The sequence below is a fragment of the Oryzias latipes genome, chromosome 17 (genome assembly GCF_002234675.1).
Source record: "Oryzias latipes chromosome 17, ASM223467v1".
NCBI classification, from domain to species: domain Eukaryota; kingdom Metazoa; phylum Chordata; class Actinopteri; order Beloniformes; family Adrianichthyidae; genus Oryzias; species Oryzias latipes.
This window is the reverse complement of record NC_019875.2, coordinates 730,358-753,663: the sequence shown is the minus strand read 5'-3', so window position 1 is coordinate 753,663 and position 23,306 is coordinate 730,358. Positions and strand designations below refer to the sequence as shown.

Below are 23,306 nucleotides of genomic sequence, written 5' to 3'. Positions count from 1 at the left end.
CCATCCATCCATCCATCCATCATCCATCCAGCATCCATCCATCTATCATCCATCATCCATCCATCATCCCTCCATCTATCATCCATCCATCATACATCCATCTAATATCCGTGCATCTATCATACATCCATCATACATTCATCTATCATCCATCCATCATCCATCTATCCATCATCCATCCATCCATCCATCCATCCATCCATCCATCCATCCATCCATCCATCCATCATCCATCCAGCATCCATCCATCTATCATCCATCATCCATCCATCATCCCTCCATCTATCATACATCCATCATACATTCATCTATCATCCATCCATCCATCCATCATCCATCTATCCATCATCCATCCATCCATCATCCACCCATCTATCATCCATCATCCATCCATCATCCCTCCATCTATCATCCATCCATTCATCCATCATCCATCCATCTATCATCCATCCATCCATCAATCTATCCATCCATCTTCCATCCATCCATCCATCCATCCATCCATCCATCCATCCATCCATCCATCCATCCATCCATCCATCCATCCATCCTCAGAACTTACTGAAACCCTCTAGGGTCATGGGGTTGCTGGAGCCTATTCCAGATATTGTAGGGCGAGGGCGGGGTACACCCTGAACCGGTCGCCAGTCTATTGCAGGTCTATAAACTCACATGCACATCTAGGGACAATTTGGAGACACCAATGAATTTATGAAACGTGTTTTTTGATTGTGCGCGGAAAACCCCCACATGCATGAGAAAAACATGCAAACTTCACTCAGAAAGATTCCAGCTGGGAGTCAAACTGAAGTCTTCTCACTGGGAGGTTAGAGCGCTAAAACGACATCACCGTGCAGCCCTGTAGCTAGCTATCAGCTAAGAAAATGAGTTCATCACTAAAAATGTTTAATGGGGAAAGATTGCAAATTTTGCCAAAACCATTTAATCCCAAAACATGCAACATGACACGCATCATAGGTTACTTGCTCTCTCTAAACTGTCCTTAGATGTGAATGTGAGTGTGAATGTGGCCCTGCGACAGACTGGCAGCCTGTCCAGGGTGTCCACTGCCTTCGCCCACAAGTGAAGAAAATGACAAACATGTAAGCCTAATTGTTCTTAAGAAAATGACAGTCGCACCTGAACATATGTCAAACCCCCAGCCAAACTATGCAAAACATGACTCATACTCAGAAACACACGGTAATAAAATGTGATTTCTTTAACAATACATTTTTATTATTTTTTTCAGTTCTAAAAAAAAACCCACACTGTGATACAACTTCCACCATGCAATCATGCAATAAAAGTTGCTATTTTTTGGCTGTCATCGCATTGAACATTTTCTATTTAAAGCTCTGTAAATATTGGCTGACATGTTTATTCAAACGATTTGTAATAGTTTGCAAATCCGCATATGCACACGCATGATTAACTAAGTATGTATTTAAATTAGAAAACGCTGCAGAACATACTACTAGACATCAGAGGGACAATCTTTTGATGGCTAAGGGACGGCCCATACAAACACTGACATTAAGACACCACAAAATACCTCTCTGGGGACTCAGAGTGGACATACCCTATGAGGCATCACTGAAGAGCAGGTTGTCTGAAATGTAAAAATCCAACTTGGCTTAATTTTGGACAAAGCGAAATATTAAAGCTGAAGAAAAAGAAAAATCTGAAACTGTTTACACTCAAGCTTATTTCAACAAGCCCATCATTTTGGTGGGAAATATTGGCGTGGGAGCAGAAAAAACATTCATTTTAAGTATAACTTTCTACAGACGTGTTATTACTTTGATCAAATCTCCAAAATCTTTAGACTCCGAGAATGCCTCGCACAGTTTTTAAATAGAACAAAAAACAAACATGTGAGTGAAGCGCCATTCCCCCTTTGTGCACGCCGTGACTGAGACAAACACACTTCCTGTTGAGATGTGGGGGAGAGAGGAAACAGGAAGGCTTTGGAGATCTGGAAATGTAAGGCTGGATCTTAAAGAGGTTTTTAGTACTTGGCACCTACACTGCTGTAATCAAGGGCTCCTGATTGAAGAAGAAACGCTGAAAAAGGCCTTCACTCAGGGGAAAATGAGCAAACTACAGGGATGTTACATGCAGCCAGACATAAAAAAGAATGTCCAGAGACAATGGTTTCTGAAAAATTAATCATATATAAGAAAAACAAAATCTGTGTTAAACTAGGAGGAACCACAGTGGAGTATATTTTAGGATGTTCATAGAAAACCTCCCTCTATGAGCTAAATTTGCCAAAATAAAAAAACTATTGAATATGAAGCATCTAAAGAGGGTGAATCAAAATCTTCTTAAAAAAAGAAGTAACTTAAACATCTTCTTGCATATTTATGAGAAAGAAAAAAAACTGACGCTCAGTTCCTTTATAGATGAACGAAAACAATGCATGTGTTTTTGAATTCAAATTGCATGAAGCTGCAATGAATTTATTTTAAAGGGGTGGAAGAAAAAAAAAAGGTCAATTAATTTGTAATCGAGTGAAATGGCCGTAAAAGTTAATAACACGGTGATTCCATTTTACACTCACTTTAGGGAGTTCTGGTTCTATACTGGCTAATTAAATAGAACTTCATATCAGTAAGGCAAGAATATTGTCTTGTTTTTTGCATCCGCATGCCTCTGCATTACATTGGGGATTGAAAAATGACAACAGCGGCAGCATGAATTATGAATCAATACAGCACTTCTTAACTGGGGCCATTTGGGGATCTGCAAAAAGCAAAGCTAAGACAAAGCCACTCATCCAGCTGTGCATGTTCTCGCCTGCACCCACCGTTCCCTCTGCTGCCCTGCAGGCTCTCCTCGATTGGCTACAACTCTCCCAAATCCATCTTCCTGCTACAAATCTCTCCATTCATTGATTGGAGGAGGGCTGGAAAGGCAGAACGGACCTGCTGCGGCGAATTGCTGCTGCTGATAAGATGCAGTCTGGCTTTGGCTCAGGTTTTCATTGTGCCACAAAGCTGCCGAATGTGAACAAAGCCTAAAAGCAGTTGGGCATTTGAAACGACAAACAGCTGTCAGTCAATAAATAAAAGGAAACGAACTTCTAGAAATTTCTGATGTGAAGGAGGTAAACAAAGGCACTGCAGCCAACCGAAAATAATGCATTAAAGATGAATGAGGATGGAAAAAAATGTGGAAAGGTCAAGAGGAGACAGAAAGAGGGAAAGATATCTAAAGGTCTCCATTCACCAACCCCCTGAGCAATCCTGGATCCCCGTGAGAAGTGAGTATGGCAGGTTGTGGCTGGCAAACTGACATTTACTGCCTGCCCTCTGTTGCTGCTGGTTCATTTTCCAGGCGTGATGTCTGTTTGCCGCCTTTGAGCAACAGTGCAGCTTGAGAGGCTTCACATGCGGGGAATGAGACATGGACTGAGACATGTTACTCACATTTCTTTTTCTGCTAAAAGCTGAATTGTAAGAAAGTAAAATGACCCTCGTTTTAAAAAGAATTATCTTATTTTCTGTCTTGTGAGAAAAGTAATCTTATAAAGAAAGTTTTTCAACAGCAAAATAATCTTAGTTTGAGTAGAGTTAGTTTGAGAAGACGTCTTAGTTGCTAGTTTTTTCCTTAAAACATTCTTGGTTTTTTAAACCATTTTTCTGACCCTATTAGCAGATTTTTTTTTGGCCTAGTTGTAGAAAATCTGCCAATGGATTCCGAATGACCTATTTCTAAGAGGACTGGTTTTGCAGCGTAAAGGGTGAAATGTTTGGAGAGCTGCAGATTTGATCTAGAGTTCGTCTGATCCCTGGCTCTGAGAAAGGATCCCAGAGAAAATGTTACTGAAATGATCAATTTGGGCACTATTTTTCTAAAACAGAGTAAATTCCTACCTGTCTGTTGAAGGAGGCCGCTCACTGCGAGGCTTGCCAAGCTGGCTGTAGAGACTGGCATCTGAGTGCTGGTGCTGGTGATTAAAATGGAAGGGGTCGTCGCGAGGGCTGTGGGGCCGGCTGTGGCCGCCGTCCAGGGAGCAGTTCAGCGGGTTGGCGGCAGAGTAGTGGTCATCCGAGGGTCTTTCTGGGGTGCGGCTTGTGTCTAGAATCTCGGCGTAGTCTCGCTCCCGGGCTTGACGCTCCCTCAGCTCCCTGGTCTTGGCCTGGATCCTTATAACGGGGATAACAATCTCATCTCACAAAAATCAAGATCCAAACATTTAGCAAACAAATAGGTTAAGCGACAACAGTACACTTCGACAAAGACTTCAAAATTCCTCCCTTTTGATGTCACAGGGATGCTGAGGCCAGCTATTGTTGGGCAATTATGGGGCATATCCTGAACAGGCCGCCTGTCAATTGCCACACACGCATGCACACCTTGGGGCAATTCAGAGACACCCATTACCCTATGCAGCATGTTCTTGGACTGGAGGAGGAAACCAATGTGCCTACCAAAAAACCCCTCACATTCATGAGGAAAACATGCAAACTGCACATGGAAAGAACCCAGTCAGGATTCAAACCGGAACTTTCTATCTGTGTGGCAAGAGCGCTAACGACTACGGTAGCCCATTTTCAAAGTTCAATGAACCAAAAAAAATTTTAAAGTATTATTGCGACAATTTGACTGCCAAATACTCTGACTCCTCCTTCTTTTGCATGATTGTTTGCTTGTTTGTACTAAAATTTTAATCGCACAATTCTTCAATGATGTGTTTTCAGATTTCTAATAGTGTTTTTCCACTATAATCTAGCCAAACTTCTTAATGCAATAAAGAAAAATCACAATGGTTGATTTTTAACAAGCTTCAAGTGTTGGTGACTGTTGACATTCATGATGTGGCTTCCAAAAATATTGAAAAAAATTGTAGTTAGAGATAAAACAATGTAAACAACTTGGATACCGTTATAGGTACAATAACCGTTCGGCCTGCAACTACCGTCCGAGTAGTGCTGACGTCACATTATGTGATTGGCTGTCGTGTCAGATAGTGATTGTTCTGGACAAGTTACGATATTACCATAGAAGAAGAAACTATGAAGTCCGTTGTAAACAAACAGAACTCTGTCACAGAGCGAGATTATCCTCTAAACGTGTTCTTCTTATTGTTATGATTGTTATTAAGTGCTTTTGCAGCAGAACGGACTGCGGTCAGAACCCTTTTCTGGACCGAACACTATAACAAAGCAGCTTCCCTGCCTGCAAACACAAAGCTACGAGGCTCCAGCTGCTCTGATCAGAGACACAGTTGTGGAGCAGCAGGTTCATTCTAACAGCCACAGATCTGTTTACAAAGTGGGTTGTGGCAAAATCCCTCTATAAACACTACAAAGAATAATGTCAGACACAACTTAAGAGGGAAAAGAACTTTATATTACAAAAGGAAACGTGAAATGAAAATATGTAGGTAGAGCCCGAGCAGATCTGGACGCTATGTAGTTTGTCCAAGTGGGGCTACCGTAGTGTGACGTTATCCTCAGTCGAAAGGACCCCGAACGGTATTTGTAGGCCGAATGGTTATTGTACATATACTGTATTAATTTTTTTACATTGTCATAGCAACAGTTATGTTATAATTACTCAATGTGACTTGTCAAAACAGTTGTTGCAACAAAGTGATGTAACTTCCTAATGTAGGGCCCCCCTCTGCAGCCTAGTGGTTGAGTGAACAACCCATTGACTGCAACTAATAACTGGACTGAGAGGCCCCTCCCCCTGGGGCTACAAACAGCAAACACCCGCCGGCTCCAAGAGGCCAAATTCCCATAGACTTCTATAAAGAAATAAACAGCCATTACTTAGTTGTTCTATTTGTCAGAATAACAAATTCTTGCTCTGCCACCCTTTTTTTTTAAATGTGTTTTTGACATGATATTTTATCTGTAGTGCGTGTTACAAATTGGCCAATCAGATGTCTTGAAAGTATGTGGTCTCACGGCAAACATTCAAAACATTAGATTAGGGCTAGCTCGCTTTAAAGTGTTAAGGGACAAGTGCATTTTTTTGGGTGGTTGCCATAGAAATGATGACTCAAACCGACTCTGGCTTTACAAGATGGTGGCGTCTGTATTGTAACAAATGGCGACTGAATTGACTTTATTTGCTTGGAGCCAGCAATAAGTCCTTTTCTATGGGTGATGTCACACTTGCTCCAGTTCTCAAATGCAGTCAATGGTACAAACTTTGAGTGGGAGCACCTTTCCTATCTACAGAGCATAAAATGACAAAAATGACAAGTTTGATTGTCATTTTTCTGAGTCCCTGTTAACTTGAGAGAAATTAATTCAGAAAATATTCCCCTTTTAAAAAAAAAACTGTTTATGATATCAAAGGGGAACACTTAGAAAGGACAACTTCTTTCTGCATGTAGGTCAGATGCCCATACGGTACCTTTTTATACCAAAACTGACACACGCATCAATTTTTTTCTTGTATCCAACTGTGCTCCTTTCAGCTGCCAGGAGGAGCATAGTTACTATCTGTGCTGCTAGCAACACTCCAATTAATGCTCCCAGGGACAGACCTCTGCAGGCTACTGAGACAGAGAGGGGTGACTTTCAGCTCTAATAAGAGCTGACATGGAGCACAGTTACTGATAAGCATAGCTTTCCTGATTATTTCTGACTGCCAAAACACAGCGTTCCCACTGCAGTGGAGGCTGACAACACAAATGCATAGAATCGTTTGTTTCCCCCGACTCAAGTCTGCTGCCAATCTTGCAGCCTTCACATGAGATGTTTTGGTCCATAAACACGCATATGTCAAGCAAAAGGTGAGCTGTGCTCTCTCATAAAAGCAATGGAACAGGATGCAGATTGTAACTGTAAAACTCACAAACTTACAACATTAATCTGATTTGCTACTCATAAATATACAAATTCGGAGCGAAAAGACGAGGAAGTAGAAACATTTTTTTTGACAAGGAAAAGAAGAGCTTATCTGTTTTTGCCACCTTCCCATGCAGCGTTTCAGTTCTAAACTCAATTGTTTAGGGCTTCTGTGAATAAAATGTGAGAAAGATTTTTAAATAAAAATACAAGGTTCAGGACAAAAGGCAATAAAGTGGCTTCCAGACTGAAGTATTTAAAACCCCCAAAGTGAATGGATGACTTCATTTGCTGTCAAGACGAGATTCAGAGAAAATTTTACTTCAATAAAAAAGTAATCGATTACATGTCCACTTTCACACATTTGACTTGAGTTGGATAAAGTGAACTGATTTCAGAAGCTTAAAAAAAAATCAGATTTAATAGTGATCCTCAGGTGAATCCTTTCAATGATCCAGATTAAGAAAATTCAGCATATTTCCATTTATGCTAAGATTTTAGATTGAAAATATGACAGAATTAGTTTACAAAAAAGGAAACAATTCAACTGATCCAGAAGCGTTTTCAAAACAGGGTTTAAAGTGGATCCAAAACGGTCAGAATATCTGGTGGGTTGACCTGTATGGGCGCTCAGGGTTTTTGGGTTGTCCATGGAGGGTTGCAGGAGGAGCAGCTACATCTTAAGGGGAGTGCAGATGTGGCTTTTAGTTCGCTTGAGGCTCGTACAGATAACTTAAGGGAGATAAGGAAAACAAAAAAACACAATTGTTGTGCATGTGGTAAGTGTATGGTGAAGTATTCTTTAGGATAATGTTAGGTACATGCACTTGTGATCTACGGGTGAGGCTGTCATACGGTGTCCTTACGCCACACTGCAGTCGTTAGTAGGTAAGACAAGTTTACTTGTCTAGCCCATTTTGTGCACTGCGACAATTCAAAGGGCTTTCCAAAATACATTAAAGGAAAGGTGCAAGTACCTGCTCCTTCCTACATGCACAGGGTGTGCGGGTGATATGGAAGTCCCCACAGGAGGCCCACACAAACTACACCATGATTGTCAAATTTCCTCATTTTCTAACAATCAGGCTGCACGCCTGATTGTTAGAAAGGCGTGCTTGTTAGTCCTCCCTGCACAGGGTTCATGGTTATGACCTGTCGCTCTACGGGTCAACAGAGCCGTTTACAACCTTAGTGTGGATCACCCGTGTGCCCGGTACAGGTTTGAAAATGTTTTTGCCCGCACACAGCCAATGTCCTGCCGTAAAAGGGCAGCTGTGACTAAAATATTAGTTTTGATGACATCTACCAAACATTATTATCAACCTTTTTCTATGTTGGTTTTCTAACTGCCAATCAAAATTTGTTTTTCTGAGTTCCAACGCCACAGTTATGTCATAAAGAAGCTGTGCTGAGATGTTCAATTCAGACATCCCCCTTCAGTGCTTCAATCATTCATTGTTGTTCAGATACTTCCATTTGAGAATAAAGGGGAATGCACTGTACATAGCACACCTTTTTCCCCTATTCCCGATATTTATATAACTTGCAGTGCCGTTTTCTATAAATTATGGCTAAAGCTTTAGCTTGACGGGTTTATACACACAAATCTGAGATTGTGCAAATATCAGCTGTCATATTAATAAAGGATGACACAGACCCCTGAGACATCTGTGGGTTCATCTGCCCATTTTAACTACCTACAGCAGGAGAACCTGATGTGCAGTCTGCTGCTCGTGCTTCACCCAGTGAAAAATAATATCATAAACAATGCATAATAGCCTCTGAACCCCCAGAACGAGGTAAGTACTTTGAATTCAGAGAGTGCTGGTAATGTACTGCTAACATACTTCTCTCTTTATGTCTTTTCAAACAACACACACGAGCATCCGACATCGAGCGAGTGACACCCAAAATTGCCCTCTCTTTCTTCTTAGGGAATTATCTTGTGACTGACTGGCAACACCATTTTTTATGGCAGCAGGGACTACCTATCACACAGGCCTGTAATTAGAGGCTCGCCAATTATCAGGGCTTTACAACTACCAATTATCAACACTGCTCTCTTTTCAGCTGCTCTTTCTTTAAAAGGCAGCAGGAAAGCTAATTGGACAGCCGGAGCCCTGGTGTGAAAGACTATATCCGACCACTCTGAACGCCAGCTTCTTCTGGAACATTTGCATGATGGAATACTAAAAAAACCAAAATCTAAAGAGGAGGGTACAAAGTTTGTAACAGCTTCAAGAAATCTCTGTTGTATTTGAGCAGTATATTCAGAAAAAAAGGTTTGCTTAATACTACAGCTATGACAGATCAGAGATTTGCATGCCACCACCTTTTTATGTGAGGACCCCAGAAAATAAATAACCGTACACAAAGAACAGGGGCTCCAGAGGGACCAGACTTTAAACCCAACAGAGACAAACACTGCTCTCCATCAGAGAAACCAGCAACAAAAGCAGGAGCTGCTGAATCTATGCACAAGAACAGCGGCTGAGAAGATAAGAAAAGAAGAACCAAACCTCTCATCGTCCAAACAGAGGGGTTGTATGGGTCAGCGGAGACAGTTTTTACCGTAGGAAAGAGCCAATTCTTTGACTTCAAAATTTCTTGCAATTTAAAATAAACATTTTACATTAGTCCTTTAAGAATGTAGTCGCAAAGACTTTTGATTTAATTACAGACTATAAGACAGTATATTTCCTAATGTCCTACACATTTGAATTTTGTAAACTAGAATTTTGTAAAAAATATTTTAGTTCGATCATTTTAAAATTTAGATTTTGTTGTTTTGAACAAGTTCTTTTTTTGTTGATGGAGTGCATGTATTATGTTGTTGGAAAAAAATCCTATTTGTGATGTCAGAAATACGCTGGGAGGGCGACAAGCTCCCTGCTCCGCTCGATTCTGGTGCATCCACTTGTAAATGACTAGATTCATGTAAGTCTTTGTTGTCCTCCTCTGAGCTTGAATCTCACTCAAAACTGCCTCCAATATTGATCGCCATTTTGTTGTACCGGTAATGTTGAGTTTGAGCTGTTAGGGGCTCTAAGCTAGCAGGAGACAGTGCTAACCGATGGATGATGGGAAGTGTGACATGCTTGCTCTACAGCAACAGTCCTGCCCATAACTCAGTGGTAAGATAAGATAAATCTTTATTGTTATTGCACAATGATATTACATACAAAGTACAATGAAATTGGGATACTGTTCCACATCAGTGCATGTAGAGAGAGAAAATAAATAAATAGCTAGTTTAAAAAAATCAATCTAAAAAGAACAAATTTCTAATAAACTTCTGTCGCTCTGCAGAAACTTAGTCCTAGAAAATTACCCAGGTTTGCTGATTTGGGCTAAAAAATATGGCACAATCTTAACTAAAATCCAATGGGACAATGCTTTTACAACAGATTGGAGTGAGACTTTAACAGTGCAACCTGTAAGGGGAAATGAAAGTCTGAAATCTCCCCCTTTTACATTTTGTGGTTCACATCAAAGTATTTTGCTTAGAATAACCCAGACTATCCCAGACCCTAATTTCTCTCTTATTACAGATTTTCTAAGTCGTACCTAGAATTAGGCAACAAGGTTGTGAAAGTCTTCTACAAAAATGCATAAACTCGCTGTCATCTTAAATGTGTTGGCTCCTAGCCTCTGGTATTGGTTCTCTACCTGCCAATTTACTCCTGCAAACTAAAAGTAAATAACCATATTTTCAGAGAGAAATTTCCCCTGAGTGACAGCACGTTGCACTATAAAAGACTCACAGTCTAACTTCCAATAGAAGTTGGGATATTTAGCCGAAGTGGCTCGCGAGAGGCTGTGACACAGTGAGCCTGCATACATTTATTCTTGTAATTTTAGACAAGAAAGGCACTTACTCTGGAATTAGAGACCTCAGGCCAAAAGGCAGAGACAGATTTTCAAAAAAAGCCTTAATATTAAATCACAAACACAATGTGAAATCAATTTTAGCATTACATATTAATCAATATATGTATTCATTAGTTTTTATTTATCAATGTGTTTTTGATTTAATAAAAAAAAAATACTAAGATCAATAATCGACCAGAGTGATCATTACTTTTGACCAATTTTCCTTTTCTTTTGTGACTTGAAGCAGATGTTCTTGTTCATTATACATTTATGCAGCTTCAGTTGAAGCTCATTGGCTCTCAGGAAACAGCCAAAGCTTTCTGATTTTTCAGGGAGGATTTTAAGCCTTGAGCAACAGGGATGTTTTTTAAAAGTCACTTTTCTTATCTACATCAGCATGAAAAGCAAACACAAGGCAAAGTTACTTAAAAAAGCTTCAACAAAATAACTACACACATCAATGAAGCAAAAAAGGAAAATGACACTTGGTCTTAACATTATTCTCTTTGTCTTGAAATACCTAAATAAGAAAAAAAAACGTGTTTTCTTTGCAGCTACCAGCCTTGGGAATGAATACACTTCTAGCCTGAAGGGGAAATAAGAAGTGAAAAGCAGCGAGAAGTAAAAAGGGGGGTGGACAAAAAGTGTGCAGCAGATAACAGGGTATAGAAATGTCAGGACAGGACATTATGGTAGAAGAAATGTTTCTGACAAGTGACCTTTCTTCCACATCAAGCCAGAACAATGGTCCATTATGTGCCATTGTATCCGTCTATAATAAACCGTCCCTTTTAGAGGTAATGCTGACAACTGATAGACCAAAGTGAAAGGCAGGAAGTACAAGAAGGAAAAAGGGTTTGCAGGATAAGATGCCTTCAATAAGTCCTTCTGGATGGATGACAAGTGTGTTTGAAATGTTTGATCATTTGGTGCCAAGAGATTTCAGCCAGTCTGGAAGCACTTGTATTTGACTGAAGCAGAACTGATTGTACTTTCAGCACGCGATGATGCTTTTAATCTTGAGGGAGAGTACGACAACCCAACAGGTGTTAAGGTCAATGTAAGTTCATAGAGAACAACTGGACTTTGTACATGGCAAACAGTTTTTTGTAGAAACCGGATTTGTAACCTTTAGACGGTTTACTGTGTCTTAAACATATTCTCCTATCTGGTCTGTGTGTAAATTTGGTGCCGTCTGTGTGTATCAGGTGATGGGTGTGTACTGCTAAATTGTATTTTGTACGTTTTTGTTATATGCGGGTGTACTGTAGGGAAGGTTATGCTAGGAGCCCTCTGAGCCCGGAGAGGAAATTCCTTCATCTTGTCAATTGACTGATCAACAAACTGCAGAACATAGAGACTTCAATTTGAGCACAAAAACTCATTAATGGAATTTGACTGAACCCTTAATTCAACCCTTGGGTCGTCCGGGCCCGTGAAGGGTCGTAGGGAGAAGCAGCTGCATCTTAGGGGGAGTGCAGGTGTGTCTTGTAGTTCCATAGAAGGTCATATCCACATCAGGGGACATCATGATGATGAAACGCTTGATTCTCATGCGTGTGGTAATGTATCGTGAAGTATTTATGAGACTAAGGTAAATTGCTTGCACTTAAGATATACAGGTGATGCTCTCATGAGTCCCCCATGCCACCCCCTAGTCTCCACTCGTAAGGGTAGTGGTGATTAAGGTCCGAGTACTAGCCCCTTAATGACCGTGTGCAAATACTGTGCGCATGGGAATTGCAGGTGATGTGTAAGTGCCTGTAGGACATCCTACAGATGTCCTACAGGCACTTACACATCACTCTGACTTACACTCTGGTGGTCCAATTTCCTATTTTTTAACAGTCAACAAGGATGGGCCAAACTAATCATTTGAACAGTACTTGTGCAGGACTTAGGGGGGTTGAAAATATTAAAAATCCATGACACCTACCTCACCTTTACTTATCCTAGCGTGTTGTAATAGTGTCCACTAAGACCCATCCCCCATAGCATGCCCATAGAAACAAATGTGCATGAACATGTTTGCCATATGGGCTCACTGAGCGATCTACAATCTTGATATTTCCAGCGGGCCACCTGCGTGCAGGTTTGCCCCTTTTCCACCAGCGAGCAGCCTGTACCCACCCACAAGGGTAATGGAGACTAAGGCATAAACCCTTAGTAGCATGGCTTTCACAATTGCATAAAAGCATATAGGAGAAAAAATTCCATGAAGTTATTTATTTGTGGCTCTAGTTTCAGAGTTACTTCTGGATAAGCGTTGATTAGGAACAAAGATGCTATATTACACTACACTACACTACACTACACTAAACTACACTACACTATACTATACTAACTTCAGAACAGAATTGCACCAGCTACTCAGCTTCAGGCAGAAATGGTATGTTTTTAAACTGACTGGACTGAGCTGAGACTAGCAAATCTGTGTGCCAAACATGGGATCTCCTTTAAAAAAGGACCATGTCTTTAGTGTCAGGTTTGGCAAAATGAGATGTATGAACAGATGTTGAGCATAAATGAGCCCCTGTGTATGGGATTTCCACTTGTTCCCATCCAGACTATAATACAGTAGCATCAACAGATGCACGACATTATTTGTCTTAATAAATAATTCAAATAAGAAATTTTATAAAGGTTTATTTTTGATTTAGCTTCAGTATTTGACATTGTTGACAACCTATTATCTCTACACGCTAAAAATAAAAACAGAAGGAGAGACTAATTTTGTATTAGGCACCAAAGGAACCATGTCATTTTCCACTTCATGTAAAGTTTAATATGTAAAATTTGTTTCTCTTTTTGATTGACATGGTTACAAATAATCTTGAACATATAATTAAAAAACAGTTTCAGGACATTCCAAACCACATAAATGAACACACCAGTTTTTATTAAATTAGTCATTTTTATGCTGCTTATGCATTGGATCATTAACTTCCATGCAAAGCCAATTCCCTGAAGCATCATACATTTTTGGTCTAGTTGCTTTTTAAAGCAAAACTAGAACATTCTGGACAGAGAGCCAAACGTTTCAAAAATAAAAACAAAATATAGTGTATAAGGCAGAAATACTGACATGAAAAAATGAAATCCGATCATTAAATGAGATGTGTCTTGAATCGTGGAATTAAATGCAAAATTTTGCACTTTTACAATAAATTCTTGCAGAGCTAAAGTCAAACTGTAAATGCCTCAAAACAAAAGAAAAATCACAGAGTTCTCAGAGAAACTTTACCTTGTTGGCCCAAACAGGAAAGTTTTCACCTTACATTCTTGTTCAAACACAACATGGTTCTGTGCAAGCAAACACACAAGTCTGTTGGTACCAGATGTCCTACTGACACCTTGAGCTTGCATTTGTCTAGGTTACGAATAATTACAGCTCTTTTTAGCCAAACAGGAGAAAAGCAGCTGTCCATCATGTAAACAACCACTTTGAATTATGCTCTTTGGGATTTTTTTTACCATATTAATAAAAGCAAAAATACAGCTAATCTTAAATAAGTATAAAGACAAACCATTAGACTGTGCTCCCAATGATATCTATGATAACCACCACATTATCTTATATGGATGTCTCTTAGCATAATAGTGATAAAACTAATGACGAAGCGGTTGTATTTTTGTGTCATTTGCAGAGGACAACAACACAAATTTCACAAGAAGCCACTGAGAGAAGTAATGAGTCCTGCCGTACATCAAGTGCATGGGTATTAATTAGTTGGCAGAGTTTTAACAGCCTTGACATTTATAAACGTCTGCCTTTCGAAAACACTGGAAGAGCACATCTAACATCACATTTACTGAAAAGAAATAAAAATAAAATTTTTATATTAGTTTTTGACTTGATCACAGTAAACCTGCAGAAGTGCCTTTTTTTCCCCCTCACTCATTATTTATGCATGACAGGCACATGCTGCCCAGGGTGTGACTGGATTTATGAGATGAAAACAATATCAACAATCCTTCTAAGAGCTACTCTTTCCTGTTCTCGGATAACAATCGCTCTATGTGGGAAACTGGGTCCATAAATACTCTGGATGTGGAATTATCATGAAACAATCGCACTGGTCTCCCCCAAACCGTTTTCATCTTTTAAATCCCTTTACAAAGTGGGTTATAGGAGGGCAAAAACTATTTAGTCAGCCACAAAATAACAAAAATTCAACTCAATAGCAGTCAAACAATTTCTGTAAGTCTTCACAAGATTTTCACAAACTCTTGCTGGTATTTTGGTCCATTCCTCCATACAGATCTCCTCTAAAGCAGTATGCTTTAGGGCTATTGCTGGACAACACAGACTGTCAACTCACCTCAAAGATTTTCTATGGGATTGACATCTGGAGAGTGGCTAGCTCACTTCAGAAGCTCGAAATGCTTCTTACAAAGCCACTCCTTCATTACCTGTGCAATGTGTTTGGGATTGTTGCCATGCTAAAAGTCCCAGCCATGTGACATCTTCAATGTCCTTGCTGATGGAAGGAGGTTTTCACTTAAAATCTGACGATACATTGCCCAACTCATTCTTTCCTTACTTGGATCAGTCATCTTGGTCCCTTGCTAAACAAAGCATGATGTTTCCACCCCCATGTTTTACTGTAGGTCTGGTGTTCTTTGGATGCCACTCAGCGTTCTTTCTCCACCAAACAAGAGTAGAGTTTCTTTCCAAAAAGTTCTACTTTGGTTTCATCTGACCATAGGACATTCTCCCAATCCTCTTCTGGATCATCCAAATGCACATGTGGAAGCCGGACCTGCACATGTACTTGCTCTAGCAGGGGGACATATCTGGAACTGCAGGGTTTGAGTCCCTGGTAGCGTTGTGTGTTACTCATGGTAGCCTTTGTTACTTTGGTCCCAGCTCTCTGCAGGTCATTCACTAGGTCCCTTCGTGTGGTTTTGCTCACCTTTCTTGTGGTCATTTTGACCCCACGGGGTGAAATCTTGTGGGGAGCCCCAGATGGAGGGAGATTATCAGTGGTCTTGTACGTCTTCCATCTCCCAATTAATAATCCCACAGTTGCTTTATTCACACCAAGCTGCCTAACTATTAAGTCTTTCCAGTTTGGTGCAGGTCAACAATTTTATTTCTGGTGTCCTTAGAAGGTTGTGGACAGGTGTCTTTAATATAGAGAACAAGTTCAAACAGGTGCCATTAACACAGGTAATGAGTGGAGGACAGAGGATCCTCTTACAGAAGAAAGTACAGGTTTGTGAGACCCAGAAATCTTGCTTGTTTGTAGGTGACCAAATATTTATTTTCCACCATAATTAACAAATCAGTTCTTTTAAAAATCAGACAATGTGATTTTCTGGAATTTGTTTCTCATTTTGTCGCTCTTAGTTGAGCTATACCTGTCATGAAAATTACAGGCCTCTCTCAACTTTTTAAGTGGGAGGACTTGCACAATTGGTGGCTGACTAAATACTTTTTTGCTCCACTGCAAGTGTGAAAAAGAGCCTAAACATGTCTCTTGTAAACAGCAAATTAGCCAGGAAGTGGTTGCAGAAGCATTAGAAACCCAAAAGCCTTGAAGTTGTAAAGGCTAAATAGGCCTCACAGTATCTATGTAGCTGTCTGCCACGCTCCATGTCAGCTTTTTTTAAGGATTACAATTAAAAATCCCAAATTATTGCTCATGACTGGACTGAGTGTTGGTTAATTTTGGCAGCAACCAAATGAATTAAAATAAAGTAAATTCAGTCGCCATATTTGTGTGATACAGGTGCCGTCATATTGGAACCAGATGGCATCAGCAGCAGTGAGCGAGTCTGAGCTATCGTTTCTATGGCAACACGTCTCAGCAATGAGGAGTGAGCTTGATGGAAGTCCACTGCCTTACCATTTGAACTCCAACTCCAATCATCTAATCATCTTTTGATCTATTGTAAAAGCGTTCCCAGTGGCCTTTTAATTATAAAGACGCTGTTTTTAGGCAAACTCAAACAATCGCTTTTCTAGGACATCGTTTCTACAGAGCAGCAATAGTTCATTCACCTGTTAGTTGTGGGCGGGACCATTGCAGTGAAAGTAGGCCTCTGTTTATTTCCTTTGATTCCTTCATTTTCACTCTCTCTGTCTAGCTTACAGCCCCTCACAATCCCAAGCTAACAGAGGTGAGACAAAATGGTGAGCAATATTGGAGCTATCCAGATGGCAGCTCAGACGAGGAAAACAAAGAAGACATGGATCTATTTTTCTGCCATTGGATAGAGTGAAGCAGGGGCTTTTGGCTTTCAGATTGTAGTTGGTAGATAACAACTCAAATCTTTTTTAAACGTCATTTTTTCGTCTGCTCCTCATTTACAACAATTTAAATAAAGAAATACTCGGAAATGCCGTTTTAATCTTAATTTCCTTAATATGTGTCCTCCATCAGGAGACAAATGCTACAAGAACATGTTAAAAACACCAAAAAAACATGCTCTTTATGAGTGGGTCTTTAAAAGCGGACTCTGGAAAATGTGTCAATCAACAATTTCAAATGTTCGACATGGGGGCCTGCAGGAACCACATGCACATGCGCATTGAGGCATCTGATTGGTCAGTTTATAATTTCAATAACTTCAAATTAAGAAAAAAGATCATGATAAAAAATGAAGGTTTAGCAAGAACATGTAAAAAAAAAAAAAAAGTAACAGAGCAAGAATGGTTATTCTGACCAATAGAATGACTAAATAATAGCTTTAATTTCTCTTTAGGCATCCATGGGGTTTTGGGTATTTCCTGTTTGAAACGCCAGGGGGGCGTGGCACTCAGTCCAGTTCTCATATGCAATGGTCCTGAACAAGAAAGGTTCATTCACAGTAACGTTTAGCTTTATGATAAGGTAAATGGTGAAGAAGCTTACCTCTCCTGCTCCAGCCTCATCTTCATCATGTCTTCGTCTGATGCCTGCGCCTCTTCAGGTTTCCATTTGTTGGATCCTTTCCGATCTATTTTCTCTCCCGGTCGCTCATCTTTGCGGTATTTTCCAAACCTGGAACCCAAAAGAGTAAGTCAATAACATCATCCATGGAAAAGTGCCGTAGAGACATGAAGAGGAACAAATGTGTAACTGAGAAAGCTTCAGCTTAACAGTTACTCACATCCCTAACAGGAAGCACTGAAAAGTCCTTTTTTATTTGAATTGAATCCAAGTCAGCTCATTTAAAGTTGGGGAGGTGCAGATGCAGTAATTATATTCATAGGGAGGCAGCACAGCCTAATGAAACAGGAGCAATGGCACAGATATCTCAGCTTGATTGAGCAGGTATAACAGTGCAGCTTGCTGAAGAAATGACTTTGGTGCAAAACCTCCGTTTCCACAATGAACCAGTGCGATTATTCACAGGGAAATTGGTCTACAGAGAGACAAGCACGAGCAGCCCAAAGAGCTCTGCTAAATGAAACATAAGCTTAACCGTAGAATACAAAGCAAGTTAGCTGAAAGTCATAGGATCAAAGGATAAGCAGAGAAGTGAAACCCCCAAAGTAAAGGGTTTGAGGATAAAAGACAAAGGCAGCAAACTGCCAGAATATCTTCAGCAAAAAGAGAGACAAATTAAAGAAAAGCTAACTTGCTGTCTGCACAGAAACGAATACAGAAAGAAACAAACAAATGCAAACAAAGGGAGACCAGTCAGAGAAATATTTGTAAAAACAAGTTAAATAAATAAATTTGTAAAAATGTGGACAAATGTATCAAACATTGGAAAGCAAAGAAAAAATATCGACAAGGATGGAAGAAACAGAGGAAAACCAAAATGAGTCATTTTGAGATGTTTTTCCAAAGAAAACAAAAGAAAAAAGAAAGTCAATACAAAATTCAATAAATCATGGTTAAAAAAAAACCTCTAAATAAGCAAAAATTTCGAATCTCAGGATTTCTTATACTACAAATCTATATCAATATAAATGAAATAATAAATAATAATAATGGATTGGATTTTTCTGCGCTTTTCCAGACACTCAAAGCGCTTACATTGTGTCCATTATTTATTCCCTCCTCATTCATACTTGGTGATGGTAAGCTATGGTTGTAGCCACAGCTGCCCTGGGGCAGACTGACAGAGGCGTGGCTGCCATTTCGCGCCTGCGGCCCCTCTGACCATCACCGGGATCATCCATACACATTCACACACCAGTGGAGCCACACTGGAGGCAAGGACGGGGAAGTGTCTTGCCCAAGGACACAACGACATTTTGGCTGGTGGGAGCGGGGATCGAACCGCCAACCCTTCGATCATTGGACGACCCACTCAACCACCTGAGCCACTGTCGCCCCATACACAACCGAAACATCTTTTTATGTTTTCTTCATGCTCCTCCTGAAATAAATTGCCAAAAAGACAACAAATATGATTCTTTTATTTCAGGAAAACATTGATCAACTACCTGTTTTTTAAATTCTTTTTAACCAAAGGAAATATCGTAAAAAATCCTGAAAATATGAATTAAGAAAAACCTCCAAGTCCCGCCCCCTCTCTCACTACTATGCTCCAGCTTCATCTTCAGAGATTTTAGAACAAACAATTCTTTGCAAAATATAAATTGGTGGCCACAGAGTGTTTATGTGTGGAAACTTAATTTTTTGCATGTCATGTCTTGAGCTCCATCCAAAACAGAAGCAGTATAATAAAGCCCCTCCAGAACGTCTGCAGTCCACATGGGGAAGGGATTTTCAGCCGAAATGCGGCATTTTTCCACAATTTCTTCTGAAAAGAAGGCCATTAGGGAACAAACTGAGAAAAAGCAAAAGATGGAGAATCGGCCGCCTGGAGAGAGAGAAGCGATGAAGGCCCATTACCCGATTAATCTAACTGCAGCCGTCTGGAATGGCGTGGAGTGACAGCCTGGAGTTAATGCTGAGAGCAGGAGTGATCTATCATGGGAGGAGACTGTTGACAGTTTCCCTCTCCAAACCACTAACTTTCATTAACAACACTTAAAAAACATTACAGCCATACATGCATGCACACACGGACACACTAAGATTTATGATAAAACAAAAAACTAGACAGAATATTAATCATGACACTGGACTCTCTAATATTCTTAGTTTTGATTATCATAATAACTGAAGCAAAGTTATTTCTGCTTCATCCTAGAAATCAATGAGAGAAGTTTGGCTGCTTTTTGCAGGGTAAGAAGATCAGCTCTAAATATTTTGGTTTAACTTGTTTGTCTTAAAAAAAAAACTAAAAAAAACTGCAACATTATGTTTTGTTGTCTTCAGGCTCGTCCTTTTAGGGGCCACCACAGCGTATCATTTGCCTCCATCTAATGCTCTCCTCTGCATCATCCTCACTCACACAAACTACCTCCATGAACCTCCTCTTTGGTCTTTTCCTGTTCTTCTCCTGGTATCACATACCTCAGCATCCGTTCACCAACATTATCTCTGTTCCTCCTCTCAACATGCCCAAACCATCTCAATCTGCTTCCCTGTCTTTATCTCCAAAACATCTACCTGTTCCTCTGATGGACTCATTCCTGATCTTCCCAAAGAGAACCTCGACATCTTCATCTCTGCTACCTCCAGCTCTGCCTCCTGTCTCTGCATCAGAGTCTCTAAACCAAGAAACTGGCTGCTCTCACCACAGTCTTCAACACTTTTCCTTCCATTCTTGATAGCATTCTTTGGTCACAAATCCCACCTGAAAACTTTCTCTTCCCATCTCAACCTGCTTTCTTCACCACTCTATTTTAATTTAAACTGTTGGCTTAACCCATTCCACCTTCTTCACCTTTGCTTCCTCTTGAGTTCCTCTCATTCACACATAGATCTATCTAGGTGCAGCTGACCTTCATTCTTCTCCTTTCTAGAGTAACTCACACCTCTGTAGATGTTCATCCACCTGCTTTCTGCTCTCACAAGATCACAATGTCATCTGCAAACATCATGATCCACAGAGATTCCCATCTAACCTTAACAAGAACTCAAAGCTGGTCCTTGGTGCAGTCCGGCTTCCACCATGAACTCCTCTGCTTCACTTACAGAACATCTCACCACTGTCTTCCAGCTTTCATCCATGTCCTTCATCCTCTTCTGTCACTCCAGACATCTTCATCAAAACCACAGCTCGTCTCTCTTTTCTGTCATAGACTTTCATAGTCTAGATCTACAAAGACTAATGCAGACTAATCCCTGACTTTCTCTGTCATTCTCCAGAAAAATCCTCAAAGCTAATATTTTCATCTGTGGTTGTGCATGAAATCAAACTGTTGCTCACAGACATTCTCTTTTGACATCAGTCTTGTTTCCACTACTCTTAGCTGTAACTTACTTAATTGTGTGACTCATCCGCTTTAGTCCTCTGTAGTTTTCAGTAATCTTCTAAAAATGATCACCATCACATTTATCCTCCATTCTTCAGGCATCCTCTTACTCTCTAACATCTTGGTAAACAGTCCAATCAGAAACTCTACTGTCATCTCTGCTCAATTCCTCCACAGGTTTGTTGTCAGAACTAACTGCTTTCTACTCTTAATCCTGTTCTTCCTCACTTCATCCTTACTTTTCTACTTTCTGCTCCACAACAACCACCTCTTTAATTCTGTGCTTTATATGTGAAACTTGTACTATGTAATATGGCATGTGCATTACTTTACTTTGCTGCAGAAACACGTCTTCTCAAATTCTGCTGCTTATAAACTCCAGCTTCCTCCCAGCAGCCACAAACATGCTTCATAGGTTCATTGATTACTCTAAAATGTCTCTAGGTGTGCATTGATGTGTGATTGTGGCCCTGCGACGGACTGACAACCTGCCCAGGGTGTCCCCTGCCTTTGCCCACAAAATGCCAGGGTTAGGCTACGGCAGCTCCATGACCCCGAAAGGGACAAAATGGGTTTAAAAAATGGATGGAATAAAAGATATAGTTTAAAAATACAATGATATCACAGGAACAACATAAAATGTAGTAGTAATAGGTAAAATTAATGAAATAAAATTCATTAAAAAATGAAATAAAAATAGTAACAAGGTTCAAATAAATCATCTTAAATGTTGGAAGTCAACTTTCTTCCACTTTTGGAGAACCTGAAGTTATAAAGTGATGTTTTGAGCACAAGCCAACCATAGACCTCTGTGTGAAATGTGCGTTGGAGCAACTTCTCTTTATCCTGATGATGCTGCATCTAGTGTTGAAACTGCTTTCTCCATGCCACAATCACAGGAAAATAGGATTTAACTGCAGTAAGTGTGGACACCCTGTGGTTCTTGTCTGCTACACAACAATTTGCATTTATGTTTCCTTGTTCATAAATAAAAAAAACACTGCGAAATTACTGCAGCCCTCCAATATCTGGGCAACGAGCATGTTAGCAGATGCCAGGCTAACAGAGCGGGGTGTTGCTTCTGAGTCCAAGTGATGATCAGAGAGTGAGGGACAGTTGGCAGCCAGCACTGTTGGCAAGACTTGATGGTAATGATGCTTTGATTGGGTTTGGGTGTGAGGCCACAGGGACATGAGAGGGTCAGGCTGATCTCACGCACACACACACACACACACACAAAGTATGCTTCCTGCAGCTCCCCCACTGACGTTCACATGTGAGCACACATCAAAGCGCAAACTCCTCAACACTTCTGCTAAAGTGTTCACCCACTCAAACACAGCGCTCATCACGCCGCGCTGCAGAGCCACTCTTGGGATCTTTGATAGAGTGACAAAGAAACACTTTATACATTTTTCAAAAAGCGTGACCCCCCCTCTCCCCTCCATCGCACATCCACCCTCAGTGGTTTGGGACAAACATTTGCATGCCATTTCATCCTGACTAGCTGTCACTGACACGAGTGCAAACCCTGAGGCTTTTTTTTGGAGTAACATGTTTGCTGCTAAACGCTCACTATTGGGGTGTTTGCTAAACTGTAGCTCCCACGTATCACCTGTCAAACACACAACGTGGGTGTTAAATGGACCTGTTTTTCTTTGGGATTTTTCCATTAATGCTGCTCAGGAAGTTTGGCTGCCTTTCATTTTGTGGCACATTTTGAGAAAATACAAAACAACATTTAAAAAAAGGCAAACAGTTAAACAAAATTCAAGAAATGATTACCATGGCTTCATTAAGGGGCTAAATCTGCAATTTGGTGATGACAGTCTGAATTTTGGTAATGAAACACATTTAAAAAATAATAAAAGCACGCATTGTATGGTCCACAGGTGCTACCCGCCCCAGCCGCCCCCTTTTGACCCGCCCTTACTGGTTGAACTGCTGCTAAATGTCCCTAACTCTTCACTTCTGCCCCTGTCAGCCTGGTCATAGGTGCATGACAAAATAATTCATTAAAAAAACAACACATTTTCAAAATGGTGGCTTTTCTGTTGATCTCCATAGCAACCATTTCTGTTTTGGTCTCCCGGGGGTGACGTACAGGTCTATGTAATGTCTGGAAGAATCTGCTAAAGTCCTCTTTTTTACCTGAGGTTTTTTGTTAAGCCCGCCCACTTTCCTTAGTTGTTCATAAGTTGTGTTGTGTCATTTAGCTTGAGCAAAGAATTTACGTATTTAGAGTATTTAGAGTTAGGAGGCTATTGATTGAAATCCCTAAAAGAAGTTTAATGTTATTGCCGTATCTGAAGGGGATTTCTTGGGAAAACTCAAGATGGTGGCCTCCT

At 40.3% G+C, this 23,306-nt stretch overlaps 1 protein-coding gene across 13 annotated transcripts in view; it reads right to left on the bottom strand.

Annotated features, from left to right (window-relative positions):
- Window positions 1-23,306, bottom strand: part of pard3 (par-3 family cell polarity regulator) — a 340,861-nt gene that overhangs the window by 78,361 nt on the left and 239,194 nt on the right. For 12 of the 13 annotated variants that reach the window (XM_020711397.2, XM_011485962.3, XM_020711398.2 and 9 more), the window contains 2 exons: window positions 17,549-17,677; window positions 3,882-4,154 (listed from right to left, as the gene is read on the bottom strand). In XM_020711397.2, coding sequence (XP_020567056.1) covers window positions 3,882-4,154; window positions 17,549-17,677 — 402 coding nt within the window. The remainder of the gene's footprint in view (window positions 1-3,881; window positions 4,155-17,548; window positions 17,678-23,306) is intronic. The other variant, XM_011485964.3, reaches the window with a different exon arrangement.